Source organism: Tympanuchus pallidicinctus, unplaced genomic scaffold (genome assembly GCF_026119805.1).
Source record: "Tympanuchus pallidicinctus isolate F22 unplaced genomic scaffold, pur_lepc_1.0 scaffold3, whole genome shotgun sequence".
Lineage (NCBI taxonomy): Eukaryota > Metazoa > Chordata > Aves > Galliformes > Phasianidae > Tympanuchus > Tympanuchus pallidicinctus.
In genome coordinates, this window is record NW_026294747.1 from 62,546,866 (window position 1) to 62,568,435 (window position 21,570).

At 44.5% G+C, this 21,570-nt stretch overlaps 1 protein-coding gene and 1 long non-coding RNA gene across 2 annotated transcripts in view; one reads left to right on the forward strand and one right to left on the reverse strand.

The window, feature by feature from the left end:
- Positions 1-21,570, forward strand: part of PTH1R (parathyroid hormone 1 receptor) — a 104,107-nt gene that overhangs the window by 35,607 nt on the left and 46,930 nt on the right. Inside the window, exon 2 of the mRNA XM_052695952.1 lies at positions 16,789-16,894. Within this exon, the coding sequence (XP_052551912.1) occupies positions 16,789-16,894 (106 nt within the window). The remainder of the gene's footprint in view (positions 1-16,788; positions 16,895-21,570) is intronic.
- Positions 4-12,681, reverse strand: LOC128086923 (uncharacterized). Its single transcript, XR_008209601.1, has 4 exons — positions 12,483-12,681; positions 12,146-12,250; positions 11,898-11,998; positions 4-315 (listed from the first exon to the last, which is right to left on the reverse strand). It is a non-coding gene; the product is annotated as an uncharacterized LOC128086923 (long non-coding RNA).

Consider the following 21,570-nt stretch of genomic DNA (forward strand, 5'->3'; position numbering starts at 1 on the left):
TAATTCATTGAGAAGAGATGCGTCAGATTAAGGAATTCATTGTTGCAGAGGAATAGGAAAACCAAGAGCCAGAATCAGGTCCAGGAGATTGGACATTTCAAGGGACAGCAGGTATGTCTGGGATATTAAGGTCAGATCAAAATGAGTTGGAAAGGAGGGAAGGAAATTGGTATTGAAGGTAGCCTGATTTCTGCACTCTTGGCAGTGCTTCTTGGCGTTGCTGTAGTGGTGCCTGGGGTAGCAAAGGGTCCATCACAACCAGCTGTTCTCCTGGACCTGCTCATCTGGGCAGACTTCTGTAAGACATCTGACAAACTACAGAAAAAAAAGAAAAAAGGAAGAAAGAGAGAGAGGTTTTGGGTTTTTTTGCCTTTTTTCTTGGCCCAGAAAAGGGACAGAAGAGGCTCAAAGGGCTGTGAGCCAGACAGCTCTCTGACTGTCACAAATTGTTACTGCCAAATAAACAGCATTGAGTTTTAGTCCAATAAAGAAGGGTACACACGCTCAGGCATTACTTAATCCCTGATTTAGGATGTTGCTCAATAAAAATAGGCCTAGTGGCTCTCTCTATCATCTCAGCTGCTGCAAAGCCCTCTGCTTCATCCATCCATCCATCTCATTGTTTGGAGTTGGGAGCATGGCAGTGCCTCAGTGGAGGACAATTACCTGGGAGCTGCACTGTGGGTGGGAGAAGCCATGAGGGCAAGTCTTGTGGAAGCCACAGGTCACAAACAACTGGGGCAAGGGTGGGCTATATCGTGGGTTGCTCTGCTGATAGGTATCTCAGAGTTGGCTCTACCTTGGCATCCATGTGGACATTTTGAACTGAAGCTGCTACAGGGTTGATAAGCACACAGTGATGGGTTTTATGTCACAGAATCATAGAATCATTTGAGTTGGAAGGGATCGTTAGAGGTCATCTAGTTCAACTCCACTGAAGTGAGCAGGGGTATCTATAGCTAGATCTGGTTTATGGTTACTTGGTTCAGTATTCTCTCCATGACGTAGAAAGAGCTATAGAAGGCACTATAATTATTTCAATCCCTTGTACTAAACTTGTGGCCTAAACTTAGAAACATGAAGTTTCTGAACTAGCTGATATCTCTTTTTTTTCTGATAATCAGTAATTATGGAGTGATTATTTAGATAGGACAGATTCCGTGGCCTTCAAAGTACTTACTGAGTGTATATTGAGAGTTCTTGTTTTGTACCCATCTATCATGGGGGATCATCTACCTGGGGGTTAAGCATTCAAGATCAGGTTGAATGAGACCCTGGGCAGCCTGATCTGTTGGCTGACAATCCTGCCTATGACAGGGAGTTGGAACTCAATGATCTTCAAGGTCCACAGCATAAGGCATCCACAACCTCTCTGATCAGCAGTGCCAGTGCCTCACCTCCCCCTGAGTAAAGAATTTCTTCCATCTAGCCTAAATTTCCCCTCTTTTAGTATAAAGCCCTTATCACTAGCACAGACAAACTCAAATGAGCTTTTTGAGATGTATTTGCAGATTCTATTGTTGAGTTTTTTTTCCTTAGCACATTTCTCTCAAGGATGCTAAGAGGAGATACTGATATGTATTTCGATAAGTAGTCATCTGGGTAAAACTCTGGCAAACATAGTAATTTCAGTGTGATGTCTCTCTTTCCATTAAAACAGATGGTCTTTGTGGACCATTTTAGGCAGAAAATGGCTTATAGACCTGGCAATTACCATAAAGTCTCCAAGATTCACTAAAATAAGATGTTGGAAATGCACAGAATTGTATAATTTGCACACAGCCATAGAAGGCAACATCAGAGGTGTGGTACAATCCATGCTGTGGGAAAATGGGAAAAGAAGAGAAGCCAACCCAGCACTGTAAGCAATAAAAAGTGCATTTCTGACAGTCTAATGTAGGGTGAGCCTCAGTTGATAGGATGAGAAGTAATGGCCTTAACTTGCACCAGCGGATGCTCAGGTTGGGTATTGGGAAATATTTCTGCTCTGAAAGAGTGGTGATTCAGTGGCACAGGCTGCCCAAAGACGTGGAGTCACCATCCCTGGTGACTGGTGGAGTCACCATCCCTGGAGGTGTTCCAAAACTGTGGAGATGCAGCACTGAGGGACATGGTCAGAGGGCATGGTGGGGTGGGTTGGGGTTGAACTTGTGCATCTTAGAGGTCTTTTCCACTCTATGATGGGCTTAGTCTTTCTATTGCCCAACTGCTTGCAGTAGTGAGGAAGGGAAAGAGGCTGGTGCTCTGCGATGGTACAGTGGCTGACCAAGCCCCCCCAAGAGCACAGCCTTGCTCTTGCCAAGTCACCCTAGTAAGAGCCTCCTCCCATGGCCCAAGCTGTCTGCATAGCCTCCTGTGAACAATGAGACAGATAATGCATCACTGCAGCAAAAGCTGGAAAGACCTGAGAATGCCTTTAATGTGATTACAGAAGGGAGCCAACTCCTTGTGTACTTGGCCCGGCTTTCCTGGCACTGGCTGAGGAATGCTGGCACGTCAGCTCCTCCAGAGCTATTAGTGGTGTCGCACACTCCAGAGCTGCAGAGAATACGTGCACTGTGCTGCAGCAACCCTGGAGATGCCACCAGGCCACGTTGTTGCACAATGCCCACCAAACCAGGGCAGGACTCTGGTTTTTGGTCTGAGGGCTGGGCAGGCCAGACATTCAGAGACTCGCCAAGCCTTGCCACCTCCCCCTTATCCACCTCCCTTTCCTGCTCCAAAGGTTTGTTTGCACTTGCCTACGTGCAACCAAGGTCGGAACCTGGTAGCACTGACTGGGTGTAGTCTGTCTGGGAGGATGGACACCCCAAACACCCTGAGCAAGTCATAGTAACTCACGTACCCTTTTTCCTGCCAGGAGTCTGTAGTGTGTGCTGCTCTCCCTAAAGCCATTTAGCTGCTGGACTTGAATCTACAACACTAATTCACTGTCATGTCTCACATCAATGCCTTCAGTTTTATGGCTTTTTACGAGGGTGGATAATCATAGGACAAGGGGGAATGGTTTTAAACTGAGACAGGGGAAGTTTAGGTTAGATATTAGGAGGAAGTTCTTCCATGCAGAGGGTGGTGAGGCACTGGAACAGGTTGCCCAAGGAGGCTGTGGCTGCCCCCATCCCTGCAGGCATTCAAGGCCAGGCTGGATGTGGCTCTGGGCAGCCTGGTCTGCTGGTTGGTGACCCTACACATAGCAGAGGGGTTGGAACTGGATGAGCATTGTGGTCCTTTTCAACCCAGGCCATTATATGATTCTATGATTCTATGATTTGGATGCTGCTCTGAGCATACATCTTGCTGTAGGAACTCAAAGCGAAGAGTCTCCATGGTCTCCATGCAGGTCTCCATGCAACAGAGAGATTTTCATCAGAGACCAAAGCAGCCTAGTGTAGACTTTTTCCTTCACAGCTTCCAGATTTTGGACCCATGAATTCTGCTATCGGCCCTACAACAACAGTGATTCTCTGACTCTATGAGGTGTTCAAGACCAGGCTGGATGGGGCCGTGAGCAACCTGGATAATCTTAAAGATCCCTTCCAACCCAAACCATTCTATCATTCTCTGATTTCCAGGAAAGTGGTGGAGTCACCATCCCTGGAGGTGTTCAGGAAAAGGGTGGAGGTGACACTGAGGGACATAGTTCAGTGGGCATGGGAGGGATAGGCTGATGGTTGGACAAGATGATCTTAGTGGTCTTTTCCAACTTTGATGATTCTGTGATTACCAATAAAAGTTGCACATAAACTGGAAAAGTTCCTGGCTCTGGGCTTGCAGCTATCTCTACCATTAAATGGGCAGTGTGGTCCCTATGTGCTTTTTGCTCAGGCCAAAGAGCCTTCTCCCTTACTCAGAGACATCATGCATCTGAGATCACTTTCAACCAACAGTTTGGATGCAGACACCTTCTTTTGGAGGGTACAGCATGAATGTACATTGCTGCATGCATCACAGCATAAGAACAGAGAGAACAGTGAGCAGAGAACAGTGCAGGATGATATGATTCACCCGTAACACCTCTGCAAAGCATTGAGTCTCCACCACTTGGCTGGAAAAGCACCTTCAGCCTTGGGCACTGTCTGTAACCAATATCCTTCCTGTGGTCACAAAGATGCCCAGAGCTGAACAGCCAACAGCCAGCACAGACAAACGGGCCTTCTTTGGGAGATGTCTGCTTCAAGAGGTGATCCCCGTGCTCCTATTTCTCTGCACTGATCCCTAAGCTCAGATGACATGAAGCCCACTGAGGTGCATCTGTAGATGCAGCATTGTCACAGTGCCCTGACCCCCACCACAATGGCTACACTCCTCAAGGGACAACTTTCCTGCCTAAAGCCATGCTAGCTTCTATCTTTGCTGTGCCCTAACTGTACATTGGCATCTGTCATTCATAACTGACCTCAGCAACTGGCCGTGCTGCTCAGCATGTCCCACGCAATGGGGTACGTGAGGTGCACCTCGGAGCAAACAGACACTGCTGCTGTGCTGCAAGCTGAGGTTTCTCTGCTTTCAGCTGTGGCTGCTGGCACATACAGTGCAGAGGAGGAGAGACAGCATTCAGCCCATACCTGCCTGGCCCACACCATTGGCACAGCATGCAGAGGGCACAAATATTCATTTCCCTGCGGTCCACGAGTGGTAGCATCACCCCAGTGGACGTGACCTGGCAGAAGTGAATCCCACATCCCCAGTACTGAGGCAGCAGGCTGAGGGATGTGGGATGACCATTTGTAGCAGAAACATCTCAGGAACATCCACCAAAACTCTTCTCTGACATCAAAGATGGGAAGAATGAGTTCAGCTTTCAGTGATTTTTTTCCCCAGATGGGAGAGAAGAGCAGAGGGCTGGACCATGGCTCCAGGATGTGTCTTTGCTAAATCTGGCCGGGAAAATGCTGGGATTAGAGATTGGACACATCTGGATCTGGCACCGAGAGCAGAATGCACACAGGATTCTGGAAAGGAGCAGGTTGGCCTGACCTGGGAGATTTGGTGTCCCAGGTCTCCAAGTTGCAGTAGGGGTGACATGCCAAGACTTTGCCTCCCTCATAAAATTAATGGGCTGTATAGGGCCACTGTGTGGTCTTGTATTTTATCACTGATCAGGGCTCAGCAGCATGCTGAAAGATAAAAAATAAAAATAAAAAAATAAAAATTGAAAGAGAAAAATGAAAGAATAAGCCAAATTAAAAAAAAAAAAAAAAAAAAAAAGAAAGAAAGAAAGAAAAGGGGAAAAAAAAATCAATCACATCATGGCCTGGAACAGCTGTACTGGAAATTCAGTCAAGTCTTCAAGCAAAAAGCTGATGATTTGCCAGGCACAGAACAGCAATATACATATATATATATGCATATATATACCACTGTAAGTAGACACCTATGGAAGGAAGCTGAATGCTTCTCCAAGTCACTGCTGCTCATTGCAGAGGTCTGTTCTGAAATCTGCCTCTCCCTCTTCCATTGAGACATCAGTGAACACAAAGATGAGGCCAAAACAGATAAGACAAGGAAAGGTGATGTTTGCTGTGCCTGTGAGAAACTGCGGGAAAATGGCAGAATCCCATGCTCACTTTTCAAAGGCATACAGGCATTCACTTCAGGTGATAGAGATGCACGTAGGTACTTAGATACCTCATATATTAAAAAGCTGCCTGACCAGGCTCTGAGCTCAGCTGAACGCCCAGTTGAGGCTGTTGTTCTCCTTAATGAGTGAGGAATGTGTCATGACTACAAAGTGAGGTGGAATACTGGAGGAGTCATGTGATAAGGTAGGGATGTCCTCAGTGTGGTCCTATTGCATGGAAATCTAGTCCATGAAGCCAGTGCACCCCAGAGAAGGAGGTGCTCGTGTTGCAGCCTGGCATTGCTTTCCCCTTCCCTCTGCCTCTTTTGCCCAGAGCCTTCCCAGATGCACTCAGCTCTGCCTTCTATTGCCCAGTGGTCCAAGAGTGACTCTGGTTGCATGTGCTTAAAAGTGATGCCACCAAAAAGAAATGCATCTCCAGCTGCACCTTCCCTGCAGAAAAAAAAAAAAAAAAGGAACCTTTCATATTAAACAGAGTTGGAGATGACTTCTTAATGAGTATTTCACAAGCAGTGTAGGAAAAGCTTGGTATGATTTGAAAGAAAATCGAAAATATTTGTGTGCTATTACTTCTTAAAAAAAAAAAAACAGGCTTAACTCTTAGACCACTCTTAATTGCTCCTAAATGGCTTTCAACTAGACACTCTACTGAGAGTCTTTCATTCTCATCATTAATGGTATTGACTGGTTTCAGATAAGCAACAGCTGTTAACTGTGAAATGCAGATAATCCAGCCTCTGTGCAGTTTGGAGAGCTAAGAAAGGCTGTTGGCATTCTCCTCCCAAGTACACCCCCACAGAACATATTGATCTTTCTAACCCCCAGCTCCTTTGCAAATGATAAAAGAAATAAAAGAGAAAAAAAAAAAAGCCATTTTCATGGCCTAACAGACTCCACTCCTGGAAGACTGAAAAAATGTAAATGGAAATAGGGCAGAAATCGATGCCTATCCCCTCCGAATCTTGAAAATTGTGAGATAATCACAATTAGTAGATAGGAAAGTATGGTCCCAAAGAAACCATCTGCTTCCAAAGAATGAGGGAAGAAGAGAGAAATCACTTCTGTACCTATGTTCACACACTGGGAAATGGAGGGTCTTACAAAACACTTCATTGTATCATTCCTTAGGTTTGAGACAGATGTGCTGATGTGAGCACATCAAAACAATTTCAGAATGACCTCCGCTTCCTTTTGCATCCCTCCTGCTTTTTCAGCCAGTTGGGCACAGACAGAGGCTCCATTAACAGCCAGCATGATCCCAAGTCGCAAGAGCTTCAAGAATCACATTCAACTTCATGTTTGCCAAGTGGACACCAAGGAACATTCCTGCATCCTTCGGTAGATTGAATTGCATACACCAGCTTTTCTAGATTGAGTTTAAACCTTACGGTCCCTGCCTCTGTGAGAGGACAGTTGGTGGGTTGAGCTCTTGAGCTTGGATGCCCAGCAGATGCCTATTTTGAATCTGATGTAGTCAGAGTTAAGACCTGGATGGTCTTAGGTCATAATTAATCCGAACATATTAGACATTAGCTTTAGGTTGGGATTAATCATTCATGACTACAGTAACTGTGTTGCACAAGTGTGGAGTGTAACGTGTGCTGTTCGTGACTCAAGAATATAACTCAAACCAGTACTGATCACTGCTGACCTCTCTACACCAACACCATCTTCTAATTACCAGGAAGACCACTTTTGCTTGGCAGCACAGCTAAGCAGTTGTCATGAGTTTTGTCCTTGCTTGGAAGGAACTTCTCATAGCTCAGCCTCTTGGGTTCCACCTCATTTGCTCCAGGGATGCAAAGAAGGAAAGCAATAACTTTAGTTAGGGAGATGTTCTCCTAAAACTCTGTATCCTGGAAGTGTACCTTAAATGTCAGTTCCCCTTGATGAACTGCAGGTGCTGATTGCAAAACACGAGACATAGTAAGACAGGCATTTACATGACAGGATGGCTAGAGAAGGAGATACACACAGGTAATCATCTTCAAGAGTGTGGAAGAGACAAGGATGATAAAAGACCTGTTCTATTGCTGTCGTGGTATCACCTCAACCTCCAAAAATCTTTTGCCATTATCATCAAATAAAGTGGACATCTGTGTTCCATCCACATTAAAATCAGTTAATTCCCTTTAGCATGAGTTATGATGAGTCTGGAAGTTGAGCTTTATTCAAGCAGATTTTCTTCTCCTTCTGCCTGTGCTGCTGGAAGGATGAAGCTTCCCCAAGGAGAAGTGAGAGCAAGTGAAGTTGGAAGAGTATCAGTGAGACCAACTCAGCCTGAACTGTTCTCCAAGGAACAGCAGACATATGTGCTGCAGGACCAGATGTGTCCTCCATCCCTCCTAGCGATGACAAATTGCATACATCCACGTAGCACGTGGAAATGCATTCATCAGTGCTAGTAATGTGTGATGTGGACATGGTATGACATAGACAGTAGATTCCCACAGGATCAATATCCTTTCCTGGCTGAAACTCAAGAAGTTGCAGGGCCCTCACTTTGCCATGCTAGTGTTAGACATTGCAGATCTTTAAATGCCATTCATTCCTCATATGAGGCATTTCCAATTCTGCACAACATCTTCCTATGGACATTCTTCTGTTTTCCCATTCCTGCCATCTTTCTTATTACAGCAGTCGTGGGAAATCCACGCTGATACCTGGATTGCATTAGAAAATGTCCAAGAGGTTGGAACTAGATGGTCTTCTCCCAGCAGGGCATCAAGACAGTGATAAACAGGAAAGTTCTCAAAAGTTTATGGGGACCTCTTAACCACAGAATATCAGGCTCTGAGAACAGGATGGAGAGCAGATTGCAGCCAGCCTGATGAGGGCAGTCTTGGGAAGCACTGACATGTCTCTAAGCACAGCAGGAAGCTATTCGGCTTTCCATAGATGCAGCACAGGGTCCCCAAGCTCAGCTAGCAGGAGCAGAGACCTACTGCTGTTCTGGAGCAGGCAGTGGTTTGGGTGATGTGGTCGAGGGATTAAGGCAAAACCACCAACTTAATTTACCCTCTGGGAGGCTGGGAATAACAGGCAGAACATCTCATGTGCTCACCTCTCTATGCTTCCCCAGCCCCTGGACAGCATCCCACTTCAGCAGGATTCATCAGCTCTTCTTCCCCCTCACATCAACTACCTCACCCCAATCTCCTTCTTAGCCGGGTCCCTCTTGGGTATCCCCCTCCTTTCAGCCTTCTGTCTTCAGGCCATACTATTTTATTATCCCAGACCAATCTTCATTATCTCAGCCTTTAAAAGCACTAAGCCATCTCCTAGAATTTATTTACTGGCTCTGTAAGTGGAATGGAGTGCGGGACACACATGTACATGGTAGAATAACCATACAGAGTGCTCAGCTGAGCACCCACCAGGACTTCTTTTCATAGGTGAACCTGAGTCATAGAGTTGGAAGGGACCCTTGAAGACCATCTACTCCAACTCTTCTGCAATGAGCAAGGACATCCACAGCTCCATCAGGTGCTCAGAACCCCATCCAGCCTGACATTATCTCCAGGGATGGGGCATCCATCACATCCCTGGGCTATCAGTTCCAAAATCCAAGAATAGGACTTTCTGCTATGAACTGACCTTCTTCCCACCATCTTCCTCAACAGCCTGTTGGCCTGAGCTTATCACAGCCTCCACTCCCACAGCTTCTGCCATTAACAGCTGGCAATGGATTATGCCGCTGATGTGGCTAGTGCATCTCTGTCTGGACCAACTGTTACTCCAGCTTTATGTATTTTTAAATCTTTCCAGCATTAATCTGACAGGAAATTAGTTGCAAACCACATTTTCTTTTAAAGTTGGAAATGATGTGTATTCAGGTACACTAAGGGTGGTCAGGCACTGGAACGGACTGCCCAGGGAGGTGGTGGAGTCACCGTCCCTGGGGGTGTTCAAGGAAAGACTGGATGTTGTGTTGAGGGACATGGTTTAGTAGGAGCTATTGGGAATAGGTGAACGGTTGGACTGGATGATCTTTTAGGTCTTTTCCAACCTTAGTGATTCTATGATTCTATGATTCTAAGTCCCTCAAGGCAGAACAAGTCCCACTCCCCAGTCTCCCCTGAGGCGGAACCTGTTTGCAGCAGCTTGCTCCCAGTGCATTTTTTGTTGTTTCTGCATAGTTTTTACACAGAGTAATGATAATCTCAGGCAGCCAGAGAAGATGCACAGAGGTAGCAGTAAATAAGAAAAGGGAATTAAAATGTTTGTGCAGTGGGAAAAAAAAAAAAAAAAAGCCAGCAACACACGAAAGTCCAGTCTTGCCCAAATTGGAATAGAATAAGCACCATTTATCTGTATTTACTTTGCTCTGTCCCTCCATAAAGGAGATGCTGTCAGCTGCCACTGAAATTTGAAGTACCAGATCCTCTCCTCTTGTATGAATCACATTTAGATTTTGCAGCCTGGCAGATCCCACTTTGCTATAGGACTGGCAGATCTACTAACAGAGATTGCACAAGGTACAGTTTGTCCAAGAGAATGTGTACAAATTACTGGTTCTATACTTGACAGGGTTCATCAGTAAATCAGCAGGGCCCCGTGGTCAGGAATTGCAGGCTTGCACAAATACTCATTTGCAGAGGCACAGGATAAAAAGAGAAAAACAGATACCTGAATGCAATGACAAAATAACAGAGGGTCGCTCCCTTCTCACTTAAACCCATTCATTAAAAGAAAAAGAAAAAAGAAAAAAAGAAAAAAAGAAGAAAAGATAAAAACAGATGTCAGAACCTCAATTCTTCCCCCATTCTACATTGCTATCCCACTACTGATCAATTCCATGCAACACTCTATGCTCCTGATCTCCTACATGCAGCCAATTTTTCCTTCTTCTGAGCAACCCAGTGTTACCACAAGCTCCGTGGTAACAATTTGCCTCACTCTATGTAGAGTGGCCACATCAGCTTCTATAAGAGGCAGCTGAATTGCTACTCTGGGGCATGACTTAGATTTGCCATGTGTCTGCATTGCCAGGCCACCGCACCCCAGGCTGACCTCTAACCAGGTTAAACATTGTTGGGTTAACCTCCTGATCTGAACAGGTATCTTGATTCTTGCAAAATTTAGTAGAGCAGGTTTCATTTTCGTATTTACCTTTTCGTAGAATTGTTTGAGTTGGAAGGGACTCTCAAAGGCCATCTGGGCCAGTTCCCCTGCAATGAACAGGGATGTCTACAGCTCCATCAGGTGCTCAGAGCCCCATCAAGCCTGACCTTGAGTGCACTCAGGTGTGGGGCATCTCTCTGTGTAATCTGTGCCAGTGCCTCACCACCCTCATATCATAAGAAAATCCTTCCTTATATCTAATCTAAACCTCCCCTCTTTCAGTTTGAAACCATTTCCCCTTGTCCTGTCACAACAGACCCCTTCTTTCTCATACCCCTCTCCCTTCTCCAGCTACCCAGCCTACTGCCCTCCAAGGTGGTGATCACCAGCAGTCCCTTGCACTGGGCTCTTCCAGCAGCTGCGATGCTCTCAACCCTGACCAAGGAATCTGTTTGCCTTCAGCTATTTTTTTGAGCTGCTGCCAGGGAAGTTTCACAAAAAGGATAGTGTTATTTCTGAAAATGAGTCCCATAAACAAGGATGAATATGACCTCCCCGTTGAGATTTGGGGTTTACTTTAGTGGCTGGGAGATCAGCCAACGAAATGGAAATACAAGAAAACATTATCATAATTAGCCTGTGGCCTCCTCTGGGGGCAAAGGAAGAGAGGGAAAAAATAATAATAATAAATAATAATAAAAAGATATTTAACAGGCTCTGGATAGCATTGTCATTTCACCCTTCCCAGCTTGACCTGTCTCCTGCTTTGTATTTTTGCATTCTCTGAACAAAGGGAAGAGAAAATAACTTAAATCTGTTCCCCACAGGGAACTTTCTTTTTTTCTGACAAGAAAAAAAAAGAAAACAAAACAGTGCTGGGAAGTTGAGGGGAGAGAACTGGCAAAACTGGGGAGTCCAGGCAAGAGACCCCATCACTCTCAGATGCATTCATTAATAGCAGAAGAGCAGGGCAAAGCTGACCCCCTGCACCTATTTGTGTGCTTCCAGGCCTGTTACATCTGTGAGTCTATATAAATTTCATGTCAAATATGCTCAATGCAGGAATTAATTCTGAAGCACGTTAGGAAGGGCTCATGGAAAAGGATTTGCTGTCAGATCTTCTTCAGAGATTACTGTCTGCAGGGGCACACTGACCTCATCCTACTAAGTTAGATGGATATACCTATCTGTGACTTTCCTCAAATGCTTTTCTTGCCTTCACAGTTCAAGTCAGTGAAAATTGAGCTCCTACCTTCTGCAGATCTTGTCAGCTCTCCTCAAGTGACCTGTTAGTGCAGATTGCAGGTGCCCAAAGAACCTCTCACTCTTCAGGGCAATCATGTTTTGTGCCACCTGCTTTGGGAGTAAAATCGAAGCTGTTCCCAAAAAATCTGACATTGCAGGGGTGCAGAGCTGTCAAAGCATCCATACCCTCAGCTCTTGACCTGGATCCATACTTGTTATTAAGCCAATAGCAATAGAAGCAATTGGGAAACTCACCTCACACAGAACGTTCCTGTAAATAGAAGTTTTACAGGAAGGCTTTGTTTTGCTGATTATTTGTTTTTAAGGTATTCTCTTTCTATATTAGAGGCATGCTTCACCCTGAAATAAAACCAAGTTTAACTCTCATAAATTAAATTCCCACATACAAAGAAAAAGACTTTGAGAGCTTCTAAAATATTATCATTGCAACCATTGTCCAGTGTGTAGAAGGAAACCAAGCAACCCTTACACAAAGAGAAATTAGGTATTAGAGATAGATAAAAAAGGACAACAGCATAACTTATGAACTTATGTCTGTCCACCAGGAAAGAAAGGAAATCATCATCCCCACCTGGGAAAACTCTGGGATAAAAAGCTCTGTCTTCACTTCAGGTTCTAAAAAAGAAAAACCCCTTTACCTGATTCATGTCTTTTTATAATTGTAAAAAAGCACAGCTGATCTGACTTGGTTCAGCTGGTAGCTTGGCATGAACCTCCACTGATATCTGTGGTTGAATATGCAGTGAGTATTAAGGAACCCTGGATAAACAAACACTCACACACCCCAGATAGGTAAATGCTTTTATAGATGGCCTGTGTTGGCTAATGAGGCAGGTTTTATCTTTGTGAGATATTATAATAATTTCTTTCTGCTGACTAATGTGTGTCCAGTGAATTAGAGAGTAAGGAGTTGAGCTGTAAATAGGTGAGCTCCAGGCAGGTGGGAGAGGTTCTTAGTGAAAAATGATGAAGTGTTGAATATGTAAATCTATGCAGGTTATAGCTTGAAAGAAATACATCTGGTGCCTTCCCTTCATCTACTTTTGCCTGGTCCTGAAGAGCAGGTGCACACAATAGGTTCTGCTGAGCATAGCACATCTTAAGTGTACATGCATTTTTTTTTTAGATGCACAGCAGGATATGATGTTTTATTGCCTTGAAAAAGTATCCATAGGAACGTAAAAATAGATTTATTGAGTTGACCTGTTCTGGTAGAGCATCCCCAGGAGCTTTCAGCCTTTGGAACTAGAGACAGTTCCTACAGCTGTCAGATTCTGGTTTCTGGTAGCCAGTGACTCAAGATCTTCCTGCATCAGAAAGTGGAGCCACTTATTTTGCTGCCTGGGGATATTCAGATTAAAATAAGTTGATGTACCCATATGTTAATGATTTCAGCAAGGCCGTTTCACAGTTTATTTGGATCAGGTATCAAGACTGTTTTGTCAAAAAGGAACCTTTGCTAAGTCTGATGGAAATAGGTCTAATTTCTTGAGTCTATCTATTTTGCAACTAGATGATGTGAATAAGGCATGACTGTTAAGTGAGGGATATTCCTCTCTGTTAAGATAGGGCTTATGAAAGACCAGTAGAGAGGCTTGATCAGACTTCTGAGCTAAATGTCTGATTGCAGCTCTATCCATACCATTTGAAAGCTTGCACATTGTGTATCCATGCTGACTGAAAATGGTCAGCATAATGGTCAAATATACTGGAAAAAAAAAAAAAAAAAAAGATAATTTTTTACAGTCTTAAAACTTGTTCCCAAATTCCATCATAGCAACAGAAAGCATGGCTGCATATTTTTTGCTGTTCACAGGACTGCATTTAGCCATTGTATCCAACAGTTGGACCAGTTTTGCTTTGTAGGTGTTTAACATGAATTATTCAGCAGCAAAAGAACAGCATTTTAGATTTTTCTTGAAGTTGAATGGTTTAGTTGGAAGGGATCTGAAGACAATTTGTTCCAACTGCCTGAGCTCTTTGTGGCTAATCAAAGGCTAAAGAATATTATTGAGGGCATTATCGTGGAATCATTAAGGGAATGGGAAAGGGAGTGGGAAAGACCACTGAGATCACCATGTTCAACCATTGACCCATTCCCACCATACCCACTGACCCTCAGTGCTACGTCTTCATGGTTCTTGAGCACCACCAGGGATGATGCCACCACTTGACTCCTTAAAGCCAGAGGACTTCATGAAAATACCTATTCTTTTTCATGTGCATGTTTACATGAACGTTTCGTCTTCCTCAGCCAAGGAGGATCGCAGAAGGGTTGAGGTTGGAAGGGATCTCTGGAGGTCCAACACCCTGCTCAAACAGGGACACCTAGAATCAGCAAAACCTCAAACGTTTCTCTCTGTACTCATATCAGCCTAGATTCAGTTCCAAGCCCTGTTCTAGCTTTTCTACTCTTCTCTGGGCACAGTGCTTGGTGCTTCAGCTTTGCTTCTGGGAAATAAAATTTATTTTCTGTGCCTGGCCTGGAGACCATACATCCTGCTGGCAGGAGCTGCCCCCTCACAAAGAATGGCTGAAGGAGTCTCAGGGTGAAGCACAGAAGGGATGAATTATTTGAAATGCCTGAGGTCACACTCTGCTCCATTCAGCCACTATAAATCCAGACTAACTCCTCTGGCTTTGGTGGAATCATTCAGGATTTGTGCAGCTATAAATGACAGCAGGATTTAACCCAAAGGTTTTATGTTTCCAATGAAAGAGTTGAAATGCTGGATGTTGCCTTAAATTGGAGTGGCCAAACATCTGGAAAGGGGTGGCTTTCTTTTGCATTAACATTAATGTGGTTTTGACGAGGGATTTTAATGTGGATTTTTTTCCAAGAACATGAAAAACTAACTTCTGTTTTACTCAGAATCCCATTATCAGATCTAGATACTCATCTGCGTGTCTGTTACTACATCAGCTGCTCAAACATCCACTGTTCCCCTCTATAGAGAGCATGTGAACTAGAATCTGCATTTACTGCTGAGTAGGACTTAATTAACCATTATTATTATGTTCTGAAGATGGAAGTTTGGGGGGAATAAAATGAAATAACATTCTTGCCCTGCTTCAGACTCTAGGCAGACTCTACAACCTGTCTACAGGTTTCCTTCTCATCAGTAATTCACTTCTTCTCTTTCTTGTGTTTTCCTTTGCCTGCTTGTACTTTGCATTGATGCTTAGACCTGCTCAATCCATCAGGATATGGAGTGCTGCCATAAGTTTTAGCATTACAGATGTACAGTGGTGCCAATCTCACCAGCAGTCAATATAAGTTTATATATTAAAAAACAAACAAACAAACAAAACAACAGTTTATTTCTATAACACAATACAGGAGCCCTTCTTGATTACATTACACTATCACAAGTTACTGCTAAGTTTTATGTAAATCCAGAGGAACATAACTGCTGCTCCTATTGCTTTCATAGTCTAATCAAAGCAGACTAATGTTAGGGAAATGGAGGCGGTGAAGGGAGCAGTGATTTTATCCAACTTACTACATCACTTTCTTCTTTCAGTCCAGTACCTCAGCCACCAGCTTCCTCTCGGGGGCACCGTATGTGGATCTTTCATTCTTTAAATTAGCTTTTGAGGTGATTTTGTGGATCCTAGCCCCAATATCCCAGAGACTCTTCTGCTGCATGTGACAGAAAAGCACGGTTGACCCAAACCTGAAAGATCTCACAAGTATGTGTTCAATAGGAAGGCATGCTAGCGGGTAGATACCATCCACAGTTGTCCTTACTCACTGCAGATCATAGAACACCTAGAGGGTAAGGTGGGCATAGAATGGCTTGGGTTGGAAGAGACCTCAAAGATCACCCAGCTCCAACCCCCTGCCATGGGCTGGTTGGCACCGACTGGATCAGGCTGCCCAGGGCCCCATCCAACCTGGCCTTGAGCATCTCTAGGGACAGGGAATCCACAACCACTCCAGGCAGCAGTGCCAGTGCCTCATCACTTTCTGAGTAAAGAATTTTTTCCCAGTGAAAGCAGCCGTGTTGTATTAGGTCAAAAATCTACATGCTATAACAACCAAAGGACCTGTAGGTCCAGCCTGCTCTATACTTTCAGAAGGCAGCCTTGCCTAGTGGGAATGCACCATCTTCATGATGCAGGATGGGTTTTCATAACCAGCAAGTGCCTTGGAGGGCCTTGTACATCTTGTATCAGCAAGTAGTTTCTGGGGAAAAGAATTCTGCCTGTACCCCTTCCTCATTATTGTAGCTTGACCTCTGGAGGATGATGTTCCTCAGTCTTTAGAGACAGATGCTGTCAGCTCATTAACTCCTCTAACGATGTTGATAGAACCTGATGCCTCATGGCTGAAGGCCTGAATGAGAAGTTGGAAACTGATGCCAAGCTGTGATTGTTAAAGGGAGAAGCCTTTGATGATTTAACCCTTGGCAGTGTTATCCAAGAGGTTGATGTCAGGAAGCACAGCGTTGCTTTGCCATTCTCTAAGTGCTATATTTAACTATACTTCTATGTTCCCAAAAGACCAATGTTTAAAAAATGCTGCGCCAATATTATTTATGCTTTTTTCCCTTGGGGAATAGCCTCATCTCTCCTAGCTGAGGTATGCTACCCAAGAAATCTCTCCCTTCCTGGGTACATGCATGTTCTAGATATAAGCAATTGGAATGTGCACTTCCTTTGCCATGTGCACAGGTGTTTCCATGTGGCATCTTGCAAAAGCTGTTGCTTGGGACACCAATTGCTGAAATAAGATGGGAAGAGCAAGGCTGGTAGAGAAAACTGCTTATGCAATGGAGATTTTGCATTCAGATCACACTTGCATTATCTCGGTAGTTTGTGTCCTGCTGCTCTTCCATGCTGAGGTTTAACCTCATTTCTTCCCATCGCTGCAGGTGGATGCTGATGATGTCATCACCAAAGAGGAGCAGATCTTTCTACTGCTAAAAGCCAAGGCCAAGTGCGAGCGACACCTGAAAGCCAAGGTGCCCAAGGTGCATGGTGAGTGCTCCCACAGCAAATCAGACTGCATGGCTGGGACAATCCCAACCCTTCCCCTCAACCCTGCAATGCTTAGGTTGGAGCATGTGAGTGAGGCAGCCCAAGAAACTGCTTTTTGAGTTAGATTATATAGCACAATATATTGGAAACTCAAGGGGTCTGAAGGGTGCAAGAATTACACTCATGGATTTACAGCCCTTATTGCCATACCCAAAGCCCAAGTAACGCATGGGAGATCACACAAAAAATCCATACACCTTTCCATCTTTTGCAGCAGAACGCAGGTGTTATGGGAAGCAAAACAGCTTTCCCAAATTCTGTCTGTTTCCTTCTAGCATACTGTCTCTGCTCTCCTCATATGGGCCTGAGCTTGACTAAGCCCCTCTCATCTACTTCCTTTCTGTTTGGAGCTGTAAAATTGCTACCAGATGTAGGACTGGAGGGAGAAGAAACTCTCATGAGGGCAGCAAAATAATCATCCCTCATTGACTTCTTTCATCAGTCTCACATGTGTTAATTATTGGCACCAGGACTGTATATATTGAGGCATCTTGCACCCACCCAGATCTCCCTGGGTGGGCATCCTGTCCCTTCTGCAACTGTATGTGAGAAAGAGGGCAAGCAAGATTGCCTCTCACCTTCACCCTTGCATCTTAGAGATCCCTCTTCCTACTGGCAGGAGTACTTGGAGACTGCATTACCAGGTTAGGAAAAGCTTCTTAGAGTCAGCTGTGACTTTGGAGTAGGTGTGCCTGCCCTCCTGGTGTCCCTATCCTGCTGGAAATCACAGAAAAGAGTTGTAAAAACCCCACCTTTCATTTTATTCCAGACCTCCAACTTCACATCAGCCAAAACCTCAAGCCACATCCTCTGTACTTCTTTGTCCTGTTCACCCAGTGCCCAAGTAGTGCCTCATTAAAGACCATATGTGCAAAGGCATTTCCTTCTGTTATAGTTTAGACCACCTGCCTACCTTGGAATCTGGTGCTATCTACCAGCTGGTCTTGATCTCACACCTTATTTTCTAACGTTTCTGTATGAGACAATCAGTATTTTGCACTGACCTCTCTTAACTGGCAGCAGCAGTGTTAGTAGGGCTGTGGAGGCAGTGACTGTGTCTAACCAAGAAGCAGACATCGGGCTCTTTACCACAGTCACTTTGTTAGAGCAAAAGAATGAAATGATAGAGATTGGTTGTGTTTTAAGGTCTGACTCCTCAACTGCAAGGCTCTTTCTTCCTTTGGTTGTGGCAGAGAGGAATCTAATCCTCTGTCATTCAGATATCACATGGATCCATACTGAGTCCTGGCCTTGGAAAAAGCTGTCTTGAGCTGCCCAAGTAATAAATCTGTCTACTGCTTCATCTTCTGTAGAAAAATCTCTGCTCAATCCCACATAGCATAGTCAAAAGGAGGAATAATTATCTTGATTGATACACTACAGCAGTACAGTCAAGGCTGTAAAGAGTCAGTGCAATTATCAGCAATAGATAGTCGGATCAAACTCATTTCCAAGGGATTCCCCAATCCAAAGGCACAATTAATCCTTCTTTGGCCTTCCCTAAGAGATGTAAAATACTGTTTAGAAAAAAATCCCTCCATTGGCAGTAACTGTGTGACTCCTCAGCACTCAGCAATTCAGAGCATCTCTGATTTGGTCAGAGACAGAGGGTTATGCAATTTGGAAAAGAGCTAACCACTCAGCAGAAGAGCTGCCATCCAGATATCTTTGGCAGCCCTGTGCACATGAGATAATAGTCCTGTAAGGTATTTGTGAACAGACTAACTCAAACTCTGTTCTGTGGTTTGCCCACTCCTACATGCTCCAGGAGTCTTAAGTTGCTTTAGACTCTCTCAGGGGCTGAGGAGTAATAGAACAAAAGAGGGCAATCTGCATAATCACATCTCTTGGCTAAGGCTTATATGCCTAGTCTTTGCACAAAAGCTTCATAACTCAATGTGAAAAGTGGTTAGGTCCAGTCCCATCATCCTTTGATATGGAAACTGGGGTCTGGTTTCTATTTGTGCTAATCACCCAGGGACATATGAAGCTGTGCTCTTCTCAGCCATATGGAGGACTTAAGCCCATTGCTTCTGCCCTCACCACAAATGGAAAAAGAAAATAAATCTGGGAAGGGCAACACAATTCTCAGAATTAATATGCACCAATCCCCTACATACAGAATAGGGGCATAATTGTTGTGACTTGGTGCACAATAAATCCTGAGTGATCACTCCAGGCCTTCAGGCAGTCTCCTGTGATACTGTGATACTGTTCAAAGCGTTCCTGAGGAGCTTCTCTTTGGGTGGCATAAGATTATTCTTGTGTTATCACCCCACCAGGCTCCTTCTGTTATGACTTTGGACTTGCAGTGATGTGGAACAGAGTTATTCCCCAAAATGTTCCCATTCAGACTCAGAAAGACCTGGACTTTCCTGAAGATAAAACATGATTCCGCAGGCAGAGAGATCTGCCCATGTCCCTTTAGCCCTCTAATTTAATAATAATAGCAGCCTGTGTCATCAATATGCCAATGTTTCTATGCCCGTAAATCAAAAACTGTTGCCATAAGAGAACATTATGAATTTTAGCCAAAGTGGTCAAAGTGATGATGATGGCATATAGAAGAGGAAAATTACTGATGAACTTGAACATCCAATCTCCTTCTAGAGTTAGTGGATGGAGGAGGGCATCTTTTGATAACATCTGAGTCCTAAATATCTCTGGAAACTGATCACAGATTAAACACACAATTGCTATTTAGATGAACTACCTAACACCTAGGATACAGTGTTATGTGCTTACTGATGATGGTGTGATCACTAAGAGGGTACCCAGAACTGAAATAGTTTGCTTGAGTGGTGGTGGGATCTCTATCTTTAGAGGTGTTCAAGAGTTGGGTAGGCAAAGCCATGGTTGACCTAACTTTGGGTTGGTTTTAAGACTGAAGGTTGGACAAGAGATGTTAAGAGGTCCCTTCCAACAAGCATTTCTGTTAATCCAATCCAGGTGATTTAGAGTTGCAAGATAGGGATACTGAGGCTTTTGTAGACATTGCATCTTCCCTGTAGCCTTTGAGGCTCAGATATCAAGGATCGGTGACTCCAGTACAGTAGATGTTGAGTAGTTTATCTGTTTTGAGTGTCATAAGGAAGGCACATCACACAGTTGTCAAAGGATGAGACTTCTTCAGTCTTCCTTATTTAGTTGTTTGTTACTGCCTGGTATATGAAAGGTGAAAAAGGAAACTGAAATCTCTTCCATTAGTTCTACTTCACTCTATCTAAAAGTATCGAAAAACCACTAGAGCAAGAGCTGGGACTAAGCTGCCCAGCTCTAATCTTCCTGCACAGCCAGTATTACTCCAGGAGCACTGCAGCAGCCTTCAGCTGTGGGACAGCCCAGCAGAGAGCCCAGTGGTGTAGGATGTTTGGGAAAGGAGAGAGTTCCAGCATAAAACCCCTGGCCGAGGTCAACGAGCAGCAGTTCAGGACTTGAGAGTCCCATCTCTCCAGGGAAGCTCTTAACCACAAAGGTTACAGGAAATGAGGCCTTTGACCCTATGGCTGTTTTAGAGCTACTTTGCACTAGATACTCACTCAAGCTCTGTGCCAAGTAAGACTGCTGTGCAGCCTGAGGGCTGCCTCTCATATTTCTGCTGTGGAGTTCTGTCTGCCCCCTCTGCATCCAGTGTTACAGCTTTCAGAACAGCATCAGAAGAGGATCTTGAGATAAGTAAGCATCCATTGCCATCTGCATGCAGGGATGCCTCCCTCTTGCAGCTCTCTGAACTGTGGGATGCACACTTCTGCAGACAGCTCCTGCTTTCCCAAGGCACTCCTTGAGGGCTTCTTCCCACAAATCTGATCTCACTAACACTCCAAGAACATACCTATGTTTGAACTAGACTGAATGCAGCGTTGTTCTATTCTGCCAGCTCAAAGGCAGCCAGAATAGCTTACCTGGGAGATTTCAGGAGGCAGCAGTAATATCTCACCTCTCAGACAAGAAGATGGAGTCCCAGGGACTCCTGACTGTGTGTTGCATCTTATCCGGTCCCGGAGGGCACCTCTGTACCTAAGAGAAGGAGTGAGTTCAACATACATCTATATTCTTGATAATACAGTTAAGCCAAGAAGCAGAAATGGACGGTGGTAACAGGACCCATGTGCAGAGATCAATTTTCTTAGCACAGGAACCATTAATTTGCTATTTCAGATTCTCCTTAGCATGCAAGTTTGGGCAGGACCAAGTGGGGCAACTGGTGAGCTTCAGAAAGAGCCTTTTTGGAGGAAGTTTGTTTTTTTAGCTGAATCAGCTTCCTCATACAGCCACATAAAAAAGAGGATCATCATAGAGAGAGGAACAGGAATGGAAGGTATTGGGGTAAGCATTGAGCATTGCCTGCTAAACATCAAACATTTTGGAAACCCAAGGCAATTTATCCCTTGTTGCCCCCTCTAATTCCACCTACGTAGCTCAATTGCACATCCAGGGGTGTATGCATCCACTCTCTGCTATCATGGTGTTCCATGGATGCATGGCTATACCTCTTCAAAAGCCTGGCTATCCCTTGCCCGATACCACCTGGCAGATGGCTACTTGAATTCTGCCTCTGCTTGGGTGCAATGGCAGCACAGTGGCATTATTTGCTCCTCTCTGTAATAGGCAATGAT